The sequence below is a fragment of the Alligator mississippiensis genome, chromosome 4 (genome assembly GCF_030867095.1).
Source record: "Alligator mississippiensis isolate rAllMis1 chromosome 4, rAllMis1, whole genome shotgun sequence".
Lineage (NCBI taxonomy): Eukaryota > Metazoa > Chordata > Crocodylia > Alligatoridae > Alligator > Alligator mississippiensis.
This window is the reverse complement of record NC_081827.1, coordinates 236,495,766-236,509,939: the sequence shown is the minus strand read 5'-3', so window position 1 is coordinate 236,509,939 and position 14,174 is coordinate 236,495,766. Positions and strand designations below refer to the sequence as shown.

At 41.0% G+C, this 14,174-nt stretch overlaps 1 protein-coding gene across 2 annotated transcripts in view; it reads left to right on the top strand.

Moving 5' to 3' along the window:
• THSD7B (thrombospondin type 1 domain containing 7B) overlaps window positions 1-14,174 on the top strand; it is a 680,297-nt gene that overhangs the window by 632,661 nt on the left and 33,462 nt on the right. For both annotated transcript variants that reach the window (XM_019480192.2, XM_019480191.2), the window contains exons 18-20: window positions 1,588-1,729; window positions 4,486-4,601; window positions 6,571-6,688. In XM_019480192.2, the coding sequence (XP_019335737.2) occupies window positions 1,588-1,729; window positions 4,486-4,601; window positions 6,571-6,688 (376 nt within the window). The remainder of the gene's footprint in view (window positions 1-1,587; window positions 1,730-4,485; window positions 4,602-6,570; window positions 6,689-14,174) is intronic.

The following is a 14,174-nucleotide window of genomic DNA, read 5'->3' as shown; positions in this document are numbered from 1 at the left end:
TTAAAAATTCCAAGCACCGATCCCTGGGGGGCACCACTGGAGACAGCCCTCCAGGATGAGGCTATCCCATCAATTATCAGCTTCTGGGAGTGGTCTCTAAGCATGGGAAATAGCCATAGTAGAACATAGGCATATCCCTGACTAGTGGCTGTCCAACCTCTTCTTGAACGCCTCCAGTAATAGAAAGTCCACAGCTTCCCTAGGCAGCCTATTCTACTGCTTCACTGTTCTAATGATGAATAGGAATTTCCTGATATCCAATATAAATCTATTTTGTTGCAGCCTCAAGCCATTGGTCTGTGTCCTATGTAGAGGGATGCTTAGAAAACATGTAAAGGTCCTCCACCCCTTTATGACACTTAGAACACAAAAATGTTTACCCTGGTATAAGGAGAAGTGATATGAACCTCCATCCATAAAACCATGACACTTCTATTTACTTTGTCAAAGGCTATACATCTGCAATGCTTTGGAGCTAGTTGGAGTAGAGGCTTCTGCCTCAGGTGAGGTTAGGAGAGAATGGGGGAATGGTACAAAATATAATTGTGTGAGGGAGGAGAGGGATACATTTAAAAATATACCTATTAGATTGTACACATAATTTAGGATGGAAAGTCAAATACAGAGATGCAACATGGACTTGTAAGAGCATGTAATATTTGCTTAAGTGTATTTAGATTTGAATGGACACATATGTATTTACTTAATGTATCAGCTGCTGTTGAAAAAATGGTCCTGTATGGCCTACAATGTCATAACCAGTATGTAGTAGCAAATACAGTATAAAAGAATGGTCTGTTGTCATTTCTACCGTTGCTGCATGGCAGAAAATATAAGCTTTAAATCTTCAGAATGTTCCCAAGTTGCAGCTCAGTTGCAGTCATGACATTATTCTTTGATTGTGTTTCATGTGGTCCTTGTAGTAAAGATTCTTTCCAGATGATGCTCTCTGTTTCTGTTGGGGTCTTTAAGTTACAAATAACAGTGTTGGCAGAAGAATAATGATCAATTCTGAGTCATGAATAAAAAGAGCTTAAGCATTAATCATCTGAGGTAAGTGTCACTCAGTGAAGTCTTGTGTCTCAGACAGACCCCTTGATCACTCATGGAACCGAAACGCACTTTTAACTGAGTTACAACATTAAGGATCCTAAAATACTTGATATAATTAATTTTTTTTATCCATATTTACTGCTACAAGGTTTTGCTTGGGAAATCATAGAGGAGTCGCAACAAAAGACTTCTCAATTTTTTGTTTGCTATCTTCCTTAACCCATTATCGTACTCTTAAGTAGCAATAGGATATATTTGTTAAAGAAGTGATGTGATTCAAAATAGAGTACAGTAGATGTCAGGCTTGGTAGTATTAGGATAAAGATGTGTTAAATGTTAATGATACCTTTGAAACAGGTTCATTATTGAAAATATTTAAACTATCTTAAACAACAGGAAGGAAATAATATAATCTGTGGTCTGATATAGGAATAACCATATAACAACATAATATGTATATGTATCACAGGTAATTGGTATCTCTAGTATTCACTGAGATCTATTTCTACTTTGCAATTTTTTTTTTTAATCTAGGTATGTGACCCCAATATTATGCAAACACGTGTTCGCCATGTGTTAAGGTCTCCTTCAGATGCCAAGACTTGCCCAGAAGATTCACAAATGCAACCTTGTGTTCTCAATAAAAATTGCTTCCAGTATCAGTACAATCTGACAGGTAAGCATAACTGTGATTCACCAGACAAGTGGAAAGAGTAATCTTTCTCGCACACTCTTTACTATACATTTACAAAGTCTGAAGAGACATGACAACTTATGGTACAATATTAAACTACAGTTCTAGTCTTAAACATGGCTATGCATATAACACCCTACTACTCTGCAAATCTGCTCTTTGGGTGTATTTACTCAAATACGAGATGAGGTTTTTTTGCCTCAATCAGCACGGGAGGAAAAGCCCCTCATCTTACATTCACATACATGGAAAACTCACTATATATGTTGTCTATCTGCCAGTGTTAAAAGCAGCATATGCTTAGCAATGGAAAACTATGAAGTTGATTAAATGCAGCCAACAGTGAGCATGGCTATAATATACCTGTGCTACATTGGACAAACATGCCGATAGGAGCCTCCCACAAGTATAAATTAATACAGGCCATCTGAGTCATATATAGGGTAATGCCGATTAAGCACAGTCCCCCCACTGCTGACTTTTATTCCAAGTCATGATGAGCATATATTTTGACTTCCTCTTCATTCCCACAGCTGAGCTGTGTCCTTCTTTCCCATTGCCAATTATTCCTGTTTTTTCACCAGCCTTAAATGCCTGGCAAACACCATGAAATGAGGCCCCTAATAGTTCACCCAGAATCCTTCTGTCCCCTCCTCTCTCAGCCTGCCACATGATTAGTGTGGCTCTGCCCCCCCTGAGGTGGAGCTGGACCTGGTTGCCCTGTGTCTCATTTGCTTATACATTTTTGGAGCATCCCAGGACTCATGGCAAGAACACCCAGTTCCCTGTCATTACTGGGGTCTGATTAGCACGTGGCTCCTTTGTAGGGGGGTCTCTGGAATACATGTACATACTTAGCAGTGCTGAGCTATGGGGTTACCATAGCTTGAAATGCTGTTGACTCTGCTGGGGCCCTGCTTGATGAACTGTGTGTTAAAGAAGGGGTCAGCGAAATACAGACCATATTTAGCTAGCAAGGGAAATAACATGATCACTAATGCGATTTTCCTGGTCGCTGGGGATAACTGCTTTCCTGACATAAGGTAGTACCTGCAGAGGTAATGTATAGTTAACCTCCCACTTTCATTTCCAGTGGGAAGATCTTGGCTTTTGCCCACTTTATGAACATGGGAGACTCCTCCTTGGCTTGCTCCTGCAGCCGTATGGCTGAGAGCAAGCGAAACTCAGGGGCATCAGGACCCCAAACCTTCGTGCCTGGTCCTGCACATAGGATGCCAACCAAGTGATTAGAAAGCATCCAAAGCCCCAGGTGGGGGTGGAGGATGTTTGCCAGTAGTAGGGCCAACATGTGGTTCTTGAATGACTCATGGATTTGGAGTTGATTTGGCTGATTTGCCTTTGAACACAAAACATTTTACTTTAAAAAATTTTAAAAAATTTGGCCTGCCAGTGGATTTTATCCCTTGGGTATGCAGCAAGGCTGGGGTGGCGCAGTGGCTGGACTTGCTTCCTGGCAGCCTCAGCAGCGATGGCTCCTGCTGGCTGCTGCTGGCACTATAGCTACTGCTGCTGGCTCTGGCCCCACTGCCTAGGCACCATGGCCCATTCACCCTGCACCCGCTACTGCGGCCACTGGATGAAGCAGGCATGCTGGGGTTCAAGGTGAGTGTTTGCTACTTGTGCTATCAATGCAGCTGCACTATAAATTAACAAGAATGGGATGGACTCTGTTCTTCTTGCACAAGAATTATTTAAAAGTGAATTATTTACAAAATTCCAGTTACAAGGAAATGTTACAGCTGGGCAATCCTATTGAAGAGGACAGTACCCAGATGAAAGCAATGGTAAAATCTGAAAGCAATATGGGTTGCATAGATGCACGTGAAGGCAAAATGCATTTAGAAACTTATTTACAAATGACTGGAGTTGGTTGGAAAATTCCAAAATAAAAAAAGGAGAAAAGGGGGGAAAAAAAAGTTCTCTTTTTTAACCATCTCTGCTAGTGCTTATATATAAAAAACCCCACAGAACTCAGCTTTACTTTTAGATCTGTGTTTCAGTTTTCAGGAGTGACAGTTAGGAAAAAAAGATATTCTGAAATATACCTTAAGCGTATTTGAAAGCTACCAGTAGACAAACATGCAACATCATGGTACCTCTTTTACAATCATTTTTCAAATGACAGTACTTTATTATTCTTCATTTTTATTGGTAGCAAGGACAGCATAATATATATATTTTCTTTCAGTTTCTTCTTTGATATAAAAATGGAGCTTCAAAGCTCATGTTGGGTCAGGTAAATGTTAAACATTATTCTGAATAAGGAAAAATACAAGGGAGAATGGAAATATCACTTTCACTTAAGACAGAGCTCTGTTTGAGATAATGCTGAGCATTACTTTGAGACAACAAATAGCTTAAAATGGAGTTGCACTTGAGAAACTTCTATGGCCACTTTATCAAACTGAAATTTTATTTCAGGCTAATAATATGGCCTTGTAAGTGTGCCAACTGTTTTTTAAAGATATACTTTATCAGCATTCAACAGTTTTCTGCATACTCTGATGTACTGCTTTTGTTAATGGATATCTGAGACTTACTTCTTAGAACATTTTAGAACTTTTATACTTTTTTATCTGTTTTGTTTCTCTCTCATATGAGCTCACGATTCTAAAGCTCCAAATTAAATGATGATAACCACATCATGGAGTAAACTGAGGTAAAATGAAGTGCAGTTATAATTTGATTTAATAAATATAATTATTGTGTATTTTTAGACTGGAGTACATGTCAACTAAGTGAAAATGCAACCTGTGGACAAGGGATTAGGAGCCGCCTTTTGAGCTGTGTGCGCAGTGATGGAAAAACAGTAAATATAAACTACTGCGACCAGGTGAAGTTTACAAATGCAGTAGAGAAATCTGTTAAAGATTAATGTATGAATTGGTTATGGAAAATTACAGTCCTCTGACAAAGCTGCCTTTGGAGGTCTACGTTTAACATTTGCAAGTCATGGAAGTTTGTGATGATCAATCCTGGATTTTGGAAGTGGTTAAAAAAGGGGAGAGGGGGGACCAGAAAATAAGAGTCTGAAAATGATAATGTATGCTGATTGAACGTATGGCTTCTTTTCTCTACTCTAAAGTTGGATTTCAGTGATAGGGTAATGTCTGCATATGTGCATATCGTGGTACTGTGAGATCCTTGCATGGGGTGCCACACAATAGTAGCACTTTGTGTGCAAAAATCAACACAGGATTCACGTAAATGCAGATTTCAAATAGGTATCCAGTCTCAGAAAATCCTTGCCTGTTGTGGTCTTTCTGAGTTCTTTGCAGCCAAAGAATTTCTCTTTTATTTTTCCACACTGAAAAATGAGTGTAAGAAAAGGGCTGGCATTATTCAAGGGTGCCTTAAGTCTAATGAGGGATTCCTTTAATCTAAAAAGTTTGAGAACTATTGGACTAAGAATTATGTCCTATTGAAGTCATATGAGTAAGGGCTTGCAAAATGGAGCCTACAGTAAACAAGGCACCAGGGAAGTTCTGAGATGTAAAATTCTCTTAAAATGTAATCCATTATTACTGCACCTTTGGAAAAAAAATCCCTGAAAATGATGACATGAGTATCATTTACATTGGGGTGGACAATTATTTTGGCTGGAGGGCCACTTGATGAATTTTGGTGAGTTGTCGAGGGTTGCACATGCAAAATCATTCAGCAGATATAATTTTAATGAATTATAGATAAAAACCAAATCATATTATAAAAATCAAGCATCAGCTATAACATATTTCCATTTTATTTTTAAACATAATTTTTGTCCTCATTTATGGGTTTTTTAGTAGCGTACATAGAGGCAATTGCATAATAGCTCAAAATAAAGTCTTAATCTCGTATATTGTGTGTATAGGTGTGAAGGGGGCGTGTGTGTGTAGGGAGGCTGCCTGGGTGCTAGGTCCTGGGAGCCAGCTGGGGGTGGGGGAGAGAGGGGTGGCAGGGGGAGCATGCAGCAGAACTCTCCCAGGAGATGCAGTGGAGGTGCAGTCCACAGCAGCCTCCACGGTGCTGGGCATGGAGCCCAGCCTGGTCCTGACCCCAGCCCTAACCTCAGCCAGTGTGCACAGCCCAGCAGGGCTGCTTCTGGTGCGGCTGCAGCTGCCTGGGTAGTGCTCAGCTCCCACTACCTCCAGTGGCTCTTCCTCCTGCCCCTGCTGTGCCACTTTGGGTGGGGGGGCGGGGGACTGCAGCCTGGTGGCTCCTCCCCCAGTGCATGGGGCTCCAGCTCCCAGCTGCCTTCCATCCAATCAGCTGCCTGCTGGTGGCTGCTCATCCTGCTGAGCAGGCAGAGTGGGTGGAAGGCATCCAGGAGCTGGAGCTGGAGCCCCACACACTGGTGGGGGGTGGTGTGCTGTCCAGCTCCAGCTCCCCTCCACCCCACCTGGAGTGGTGCAGCAGGGGCAGAAACAGGGGAGGCCACTGGAGGGGTGGGGAGCCAAGCTGTATTTGGGCAGCTGCATCCACACTGAGAGCAGCCCCATTGAAAAGCTGGGCATGCTAATCAGGGGTGCGGCTGGGGCCAGTGGCAGTGCTGGAGGCAGGAGTGCGGTGCTGGCTGTTCCGGGTGGTGCTCAGCCCTATGCGGAGTGCCACAGGGGCAGCTGCTGGCAGGATCCAATCAATTGGTGGGTGCCTCCCTGTGGGATGGATCCACCATTCAATTGGAGGGCTGGATCCAGTCTGCGGGCCATATTTTGCTCCTCCCCCCTGGCTTACATCCTTGTAAATTTTCTAATTTTAGTGATAACCACCTTATTATTGTTTATTTCCATTTTTGTTTTTATTTATTTATTTATTTATAGCTGCATTTGGAAAAACCTATACAAATGACCATTCAGTGCCTCGTGGATTGCATTGTGAATTGTCAGCTTTCCAAGTGGTCAGCCTGGTCACAGTGTTCACACACTTGTGGTGTTGGAGGTAAGTGCTTTTCCAAGACTGTTTTTACCCCTTTTCTCTCAAAGACTTACTGTGTGATAAAGAATGTTAATAAGACCCCATCCTGCAAATATTTATGCAGATCCTTCAGAACAGGTAAAAAGAAACATACATTTATCTGCAAACTTAAGAAGGGCTGGAATTGCTTCAATATGTAGTAAATCCTCAGAATATTATTTGGATTTTTTTTTACATGTTTCATAACAATCCCATGAGGACTTTTCTATGGTGGTGTTGGATTTTTTTCATAATTAGGTTTTTTTTAATTTAATTAAAATGTGTCGGGCTATTTTTTGAATTATCCAAATATGAAAAATGTGATATAAGAAGCAGACAGACACATACAGCAAGGATCATTTACTAATTTGTTCCAAAATCTGTAAATTCAGCCACTGGAGAAAAAAATCCCAAACTTTTCTTCAACATAGAACCAGGTAAAATAAATGTAACCTGAAAGATAAAGCTAGTGAGACTTGTAAATTTTGTTTGTTTTTTTAAATTGATACTTCCTACTCTTCTCTGTACTTCAGAACTCAAAATATCAGCACAGTTGTGTCTATAGTAACTAAAATAATAATTTTGTATGTTATAGAAAAGATCTGTAAATATTCTGCCTTCTTTAGGATATGCTTAGACCCTTACTTCTTCACTGGGGTTCTGTACAGGTATATGCAGTTGAGTATGTATCTTGTACAGAGAAATGAATGGCATTACGACTATTAGTTTTGAATGTTTTTGTTTTTTTTTTAATTCTTGCAGTTCTGAATTTAAAAGAAGTATTTTAGGTTTTCTTCAAAATACATCTATATTACTTTCCAAGCTCTGGTGTGCTTTGGAATTACAACACAGTTTCTAATTGTCCTAAAGATTTCAAGGCCTGTAGTGTTATTTTGAATCAAATTTATTTGAGGACAAAGGAAGAATGGATTCTCAGCTTCTATGGAAGCATCCTTTCAGACGGATTTCAGAGATCAAAGCATGTAACAGAAACTATCAAAGAGCTTAATATTCAGATTAATCATGTTCTTTGTCTGTTGAGCTTTCATCAGTTCAGTAAAACAGTGCTCCCTAAACTTAACATAAATGAATAATGCATAAATATTATTTAATAGCCACCAGCCATTAAGAAACTATTAATTTGAAGCTGAATTTTTCCTCCCTTTTTAAAACCTTTCTAAGGGTATTAATGTTCATGTTATTAGAAAAAATACAATCATTTGACAGTGCACAGTGGCTTACTAGGATAAGATGAGTCACTCCTACATATCATCAAAAGCCAGTCATTGCTTCCTCCTGGCTTCCACTATGCAAGGGGTTACCAAAAAAGGATGCAAATACCCCAAATACTGTACAGTAGCAAAAAGTTTTCTCTCTTGTATATACCCTCTGTACCTTTTACAGGTAGTAAAGGGAACTGCTGTCAACAGAAAGGTATGTTGAAATTTAGGTTTACGTATTTGGCACGCTTGAGTTTCCTTAGACTCTTGAGAACCAAAAAAGTTACTTCACCCGTAGACCAGGAATTTGCTTCCTCCTCTACAGGATTCTTAAGTCAATTCTTAAGTCACTGGAAGCCAATTAAAAGTGAGAGGACCAGGGACTTTGAGCCCTTAGCTAATCCGCTAGGATTCTAAAGCTATTTTTGGTTCCAACCCTCACCAAGGATAATCACTTCATTACATCTGTATAACTCCATTCAGTATATGTTATGAGCCCTCCATATTTTTCACGTACAACACGCACCCTTTCCCCCAAAAAACAGCTGCTGGAAATTGCAGTGTACATTGTATTTAGGAAATATGATAAGAGAAGTTTCTTCCTTACCAAGTAAAAATAAAAAATATTATCTGCAGTGTCTCACAGGGAGGAGAACAATGGATAGCAGCTCCTTAACCATTGCTACAAAGGGCACTGACAGACGTGATGGTTTGTTATGCGATTAGCCAGTGGGGACAGAAGTTACACATAAACCGGTTTAAGTGATCAGAAACTGGTTTAAACCTGTAACAGAACAGAAGTTCAGTGCATATAAACAAGTTTCAAAATGGCTGAAACTGGTTTAAGATAAACCTGGTTGAATGTAATCAGACTTAGCTGATTTGGGTCAAACCAGTTTATGGAACTTCTGTCCCAAACCACTTCCTGGTTCAAGTTAAATCAGAGCCCCCCAGGATCCCAGCATACTCTGCAGCCCTGTGCTGGGCTGTGCTGTGCTGTCTGCTCCAGCAGAGCAAGGCTGGCTCCACCCTTCTGATCTTTAGACAGAGCAGGGGTGGGGGCATGGCCAGACACAGGCCCCCACAAAGTGAAGGGGGTAGGGAAGAGTTTTATTCCCCCCTGCCTCCCCTGTCCCACCAGCATGGACCCCAGCCAGAGTCCTCCAGGCAGGGGCACAGTAACACCGCTGTCGGGCATTTCGCCCTGCTTGCTGCTCAAATGGTGCGGGGTGTGGCCAGCTCCAACAGCAGTGTGAAGTGAATGGAGATGAAGGGGGATTTAATTCTCCCTCAGTTCCCTGTCCCACTGGCATGAACCTGATCCCTGGCAGCTGCCCTCTTCACCTCAGGGGGCCACGCTGGCTGGCATCTTGCCAAGCCCCCACCCCTGCCAATGAGCCGGTGAGGCGGGAGGGACTCTAATGGGGCAGCAGCCCCTAGATGGTGTCCGAGGGAGCTCTAGCTCCCCCCAACTTCTAGCTTGAGCCACTGCAGGCATGTGGCTGCATTTCTGGAATCAAAAGTGAATGTCTATTTACTTGCAAATCGGTTCAATCCATGCAGATTAGACTAACCTGCAAAGATTAAATCAATTCATGCTCAGGCATCTTGAATGTCTGTACTTAGCCTGAAAGCACTCTACAGCTGTTCACTGACAGAAGCACCTTTTTTAACATCTGTCAGCATGTGCTGGGAGCAGAGCTGGGCTGATTTGGGGTTTATAAACAGAACTTGCTGAGAAAGAATCAATATGGCTTTTGTAAAAGGAGGTCATGTCTCACCTGCTTCAGTTTTCTAAGGGCATCAACAAACACTTGGATCCTGGTGACATGACTGATATATTGTACCTGGGCTTTCACAGAGCTTTTGACAGAGTCCTGCAGCAAAGGCTCTTAATGAAATTAGGTTCGTCGTGAAATTAGAGGCAAGGTCTACTCATAGGTCAGTAACTAGTTATAGGATAGAAAAGAAAGAATGGGTATAAACAATGTATTCTCACAATGGAGGGAGTTAAACAGTAGGGTCTCCCAGGGGTCTGTGCTGGGGCCTCCGTTGTTTAATATATTCATAAATGATTTGCAAAGGAGGGTGAATAGCAAGGTACCAGATTTGTGGATGACACCTAATTATTCAGGGGAGCAAAAAACAGAGCCGACTGAAGAAATGCAGAAGGATCTTGTGAAACTGGGTGAACAGACAACAAAATAGCAAACGAAGTTTAGCGTTGATAAGTGTGAAATGATGTACAGGGGGAAAAAATAACTCAAGATGCACATACAAAATGATAGGCTGTACGTTTGTTGTTGTTATTCATGAAAAATCTTGGGATTATTGTGACTAGTTCACTCCACTGTTCAGAACCAGTCATAAAAATGGCAAACAGATTGTTAGGAATGATTAAGAAGGGAATTGAAAATGCAACAGAAAATGTCACTATTCTGCTGTACAAATAAATGGTACACTCACACCTTGAATACTGCAGGCAGTTCTGGTCTTCCCGCCTCAAAAAGGATATTGCATAGGTTGAAAACATACAGAGAAAGGCAGCAGGGGGTGATCAAGGGTGTTGAAAGGCTTCTGTGTAACAAGAGACTAAATAGGTTAGAACTTTACAGCTTTGAGAAAAGACAACTGGCTTGATGGGGTGGGGGGAGTGGATTTGATAGAGGTTTATAAAATCACGGATGACTTTGAGAAATTAAATAAGGATTTGCTCTTTGCCATCTCTCAGATTGCTATAACTAGGGCACATAAAATAAAACGATTAGAAAGCAGATTTAAAACAAACAAAAGGAAGTACTTTTTAACACGTTGTGTAATTACCTTGTAGAGCTTATTGCCATAAGGTGTGTTGTAGAGGCTAGCGGCTTAACTGGGTTTAAAAGAGGATTAGATAAATTCATGCAAGAAAGACATGGTTCATGTGTTAATACCAGTTGGTATTAAACATGGTAATAGGACTGCTACCTCCAAATTAGAACTTCTTAGGCCTCTAAAGACTGTAAGGGAAGAGGGGCAGGGACAGGTCAGTCAGGATAGGCCCTGCATAAATAGTTTTGCCTTAATAACCACTCTCTGCCACTGTGAGAGAGATGACAGATAGGTTAGATGGACCTGTGATTTGACCCATCACGGCAGTTCTTACACTCTGATACCCTCTATGTATCTTCTTTTACTCTGAGACTGATCCTACAAGTAGAATTGAGCTAGTGATGATCTGAAAACTAGCCTGCCTCACTTTTTTCCTGAAGAGTTCTTCTGAATATATCATTTACTAAACTGAGGCCCTAATCCTGAATCAAACTGAGCTACTGTGAACTGCCAAACAGATGTGGAGCCCCACTGGTTTCATACATACCTGGCAGAGCCAAGCGCCAGTGCTACAGATGTAGGCATCTGCCTGCGTATGCCTTCCGCAGAATAATATCTATATCAATTTTAGTTCCTTTATCCTATATTATATTTTATCCTATATCATTTCTTCCTCTACTATTATTATATAACATACAATAATTAAACATTTATTATACTATACCATTAAGTGGATTGTATTAAATAATAATTTATTGCTGTTATTAATTATGGTAACAATGATCATTAGGTAGCTTTGTATTTCTTCATAATATTCAGGAAACTCAAACTGTCCCAAGAATGTAAGCATTTTGGCTGCTTGTAGATGTTAAAAAAAAACCCAACCCAAATGCACGTTACCTAAAGAAGCAGTGCATTATTTTGACCCAGCTCTGCAGCATCTGTATAGATTGGGCACTTCAGCAAGGCTTTTTCACCCTTTTAACTAAAGCTGATTTAATCAGCTATTAGATAAAAGCACCAAAAAGGCCCCACTGAAGTGGCCAATCTATACAGACAACTGCTAAGCCAGGTCCAGGTTAGCTGCTAGCTAGGTCCAGCTAAGGCACTGCCTCCTCTGGACATGTGCGAGCCTTGGTGCGGGAATGCAACGAGTTTAAATTAAAGCACCGTTTTTGTGGAGGTTTTTTAACATCTGCAAGTGGCTGATCATCTTACTGCCTTTGAAATCAGCAAGAGTTTTCAGTTGACTTCAGTGGAAACAGCATTAAGCCTTAAATTAAACTTTAAAAGAACAAAGGGTAATGATATGTAAACTTTCAGAACACACTTAAGGAAAACGTTCACCCTCTTGTCCTGGATTCACCAAATAAAAACATTTATGCACCACAATATCATTTAGTGATACTGCTCTGTATACAGTTAAATAATGTGCACCCCTCAAACATAGTCAAAGGTAGATCATTCGCATATATTGCTGCTAAAATTGGTCCTTAATAGTCAAAATAAGTATTCCCTCTTTTGACTTCTCTTGGAGAGTTTGTGAAGAGTTTACTCAAGAAACAAGTTTTGGCAAAGGGGAATAAATACTATAAATATGACTGCGATTGAAATTTATGTTGCTTGGTTTCTGTTTTTAACTGTTGCTTAACAGGCAACATTGCTACCATATTTTTCTGTCCATCTCTTCCAGTAAGTTATTCTGCTGTGATTTATTTAATAGACAGCAGGACTGCCCTGTTGTTTTCTGTTCAGGTTTTATGCTAGGGAATAACACATAAGAAATATGATGTCGTGCTGCAGTATATGTGGCATTGACATCTAGTATGGCTGTGGTACGTAACACTATTGATTTTTATAACTGATGATCAATAGAGTATATCTCTCTTTCCTTCCTTGGCTGAGCCAACAGAGGCTTGTAAATAGATTATATTTGCCTGTTATAGCTGTAGTGTTAGGTAGTTTCTATTATGGATGCTGACTAGCACTTCTGGTTGACATTGTTTTATATGTTAGAATGCCCCATGCTTACCCTAGTACTGTTATGGGAGGATTTATAATAGTGCAGTTAATGGATAGTCCTCTAAGGACCTGATCCAAAGCCTAGTGAAGGCATTGGAAAGCCTCTCAGAGAGGAGGAGCTCCCACAGACATCATTCCCTTTGTTAAAATAAACAAAAGTGTGTAATGGATATATAGAAAAGCTGCAGATTAAGCAGAGATCCTCTTGTTTGGTACATACCATTCAGAGCTTTAGAGTTTTCCAATTTTGTATGCTTCAAGTTAGACCAGATCCTTCATCATCCATTTGTACCTAGAAAAATTATTTGAATTAGGTGCCTTAAGCCCTTGACAGATGTTACATATGTGGTGCGATTAATGTGTTAATTGCATCATAAAAAGTAACGTGCCACATGTTGAACCAAATTATGCTGCTATAAAATGGTAAATATAATGTAGAAGTTCCTTGTGGCTGGTATATGTCAAAAATTAAAATGTGGCAGATCTTTCTGGCCTGGGGCAGCCCTGGTAAACTCACATGTCACGTCTCTGGGCTGGGGCTGCCTTTGCTTCATCCCAATGATTAGATGTTTGTTGAACCCAGGAAAGACTGGGATCCAGCAAGGGACAGCATAGCTGGAGCTGGCTGCCCCTGCTGAATCTCCAGAGACAGCCTACGGTTTCTGTCCTACCAAACACCAGGTCCTAGGTCTGGAACTGGGGTCTGCCCTCCCACCCAATCCTAGGTGCTTTAGGTTTAGGTGCTGGTATGCGGCCGGTCCAGCAAACGATGAGTCCCCAGGATGCCAGCACGTAAAGCCGGACCATGGCTGTTGCATGGGGAGCTCACATGCAAGCATCTAAAGTTGTGTAGGAAGTCTGTCAGATGATGATTACCCTGCACCAACATCTAAAGCCTTCCACAGTGCAGCTCAATGCAGGCCTAAACCATGCAGTTTTCAGCTTGCTAGCAGGCTGGAAGCCCATGGGTTCCCCACATCAGCAAGTTCAAAGGGTGCCCAGGAAGCCCAGCATCAGGGACTAGTCCCTCATAACAGGATCCCACCCTGCATTTGCATGACTAGTATATGATGATTTTTTCCCAGATCCCAACATCATGCATCTTGCCATGTACATCTGGCATAGCAGGATGCACAATTTTTGGGATCAAGGATAAAATGCATCATATCTCAGTCACATGACTATGTTAATGTCTGCCAGAGGTCTTAATTTCAGCACCTGGAGTTTGCTGTTCTCCTACTGCCATCACCAGGACATTTCTTGTTTATCAAGGGGCCCAAAACTTGATCATAGGCCATGGAACAGAAGTGTAATTTTACACATGTATGTTCATATCTGAAAAGCCAGTATTATATGGGTATGAAGGAGAATTGTCATAACAATATTCACCTTCCTTATCTGGTTGATAAGCTATTTGC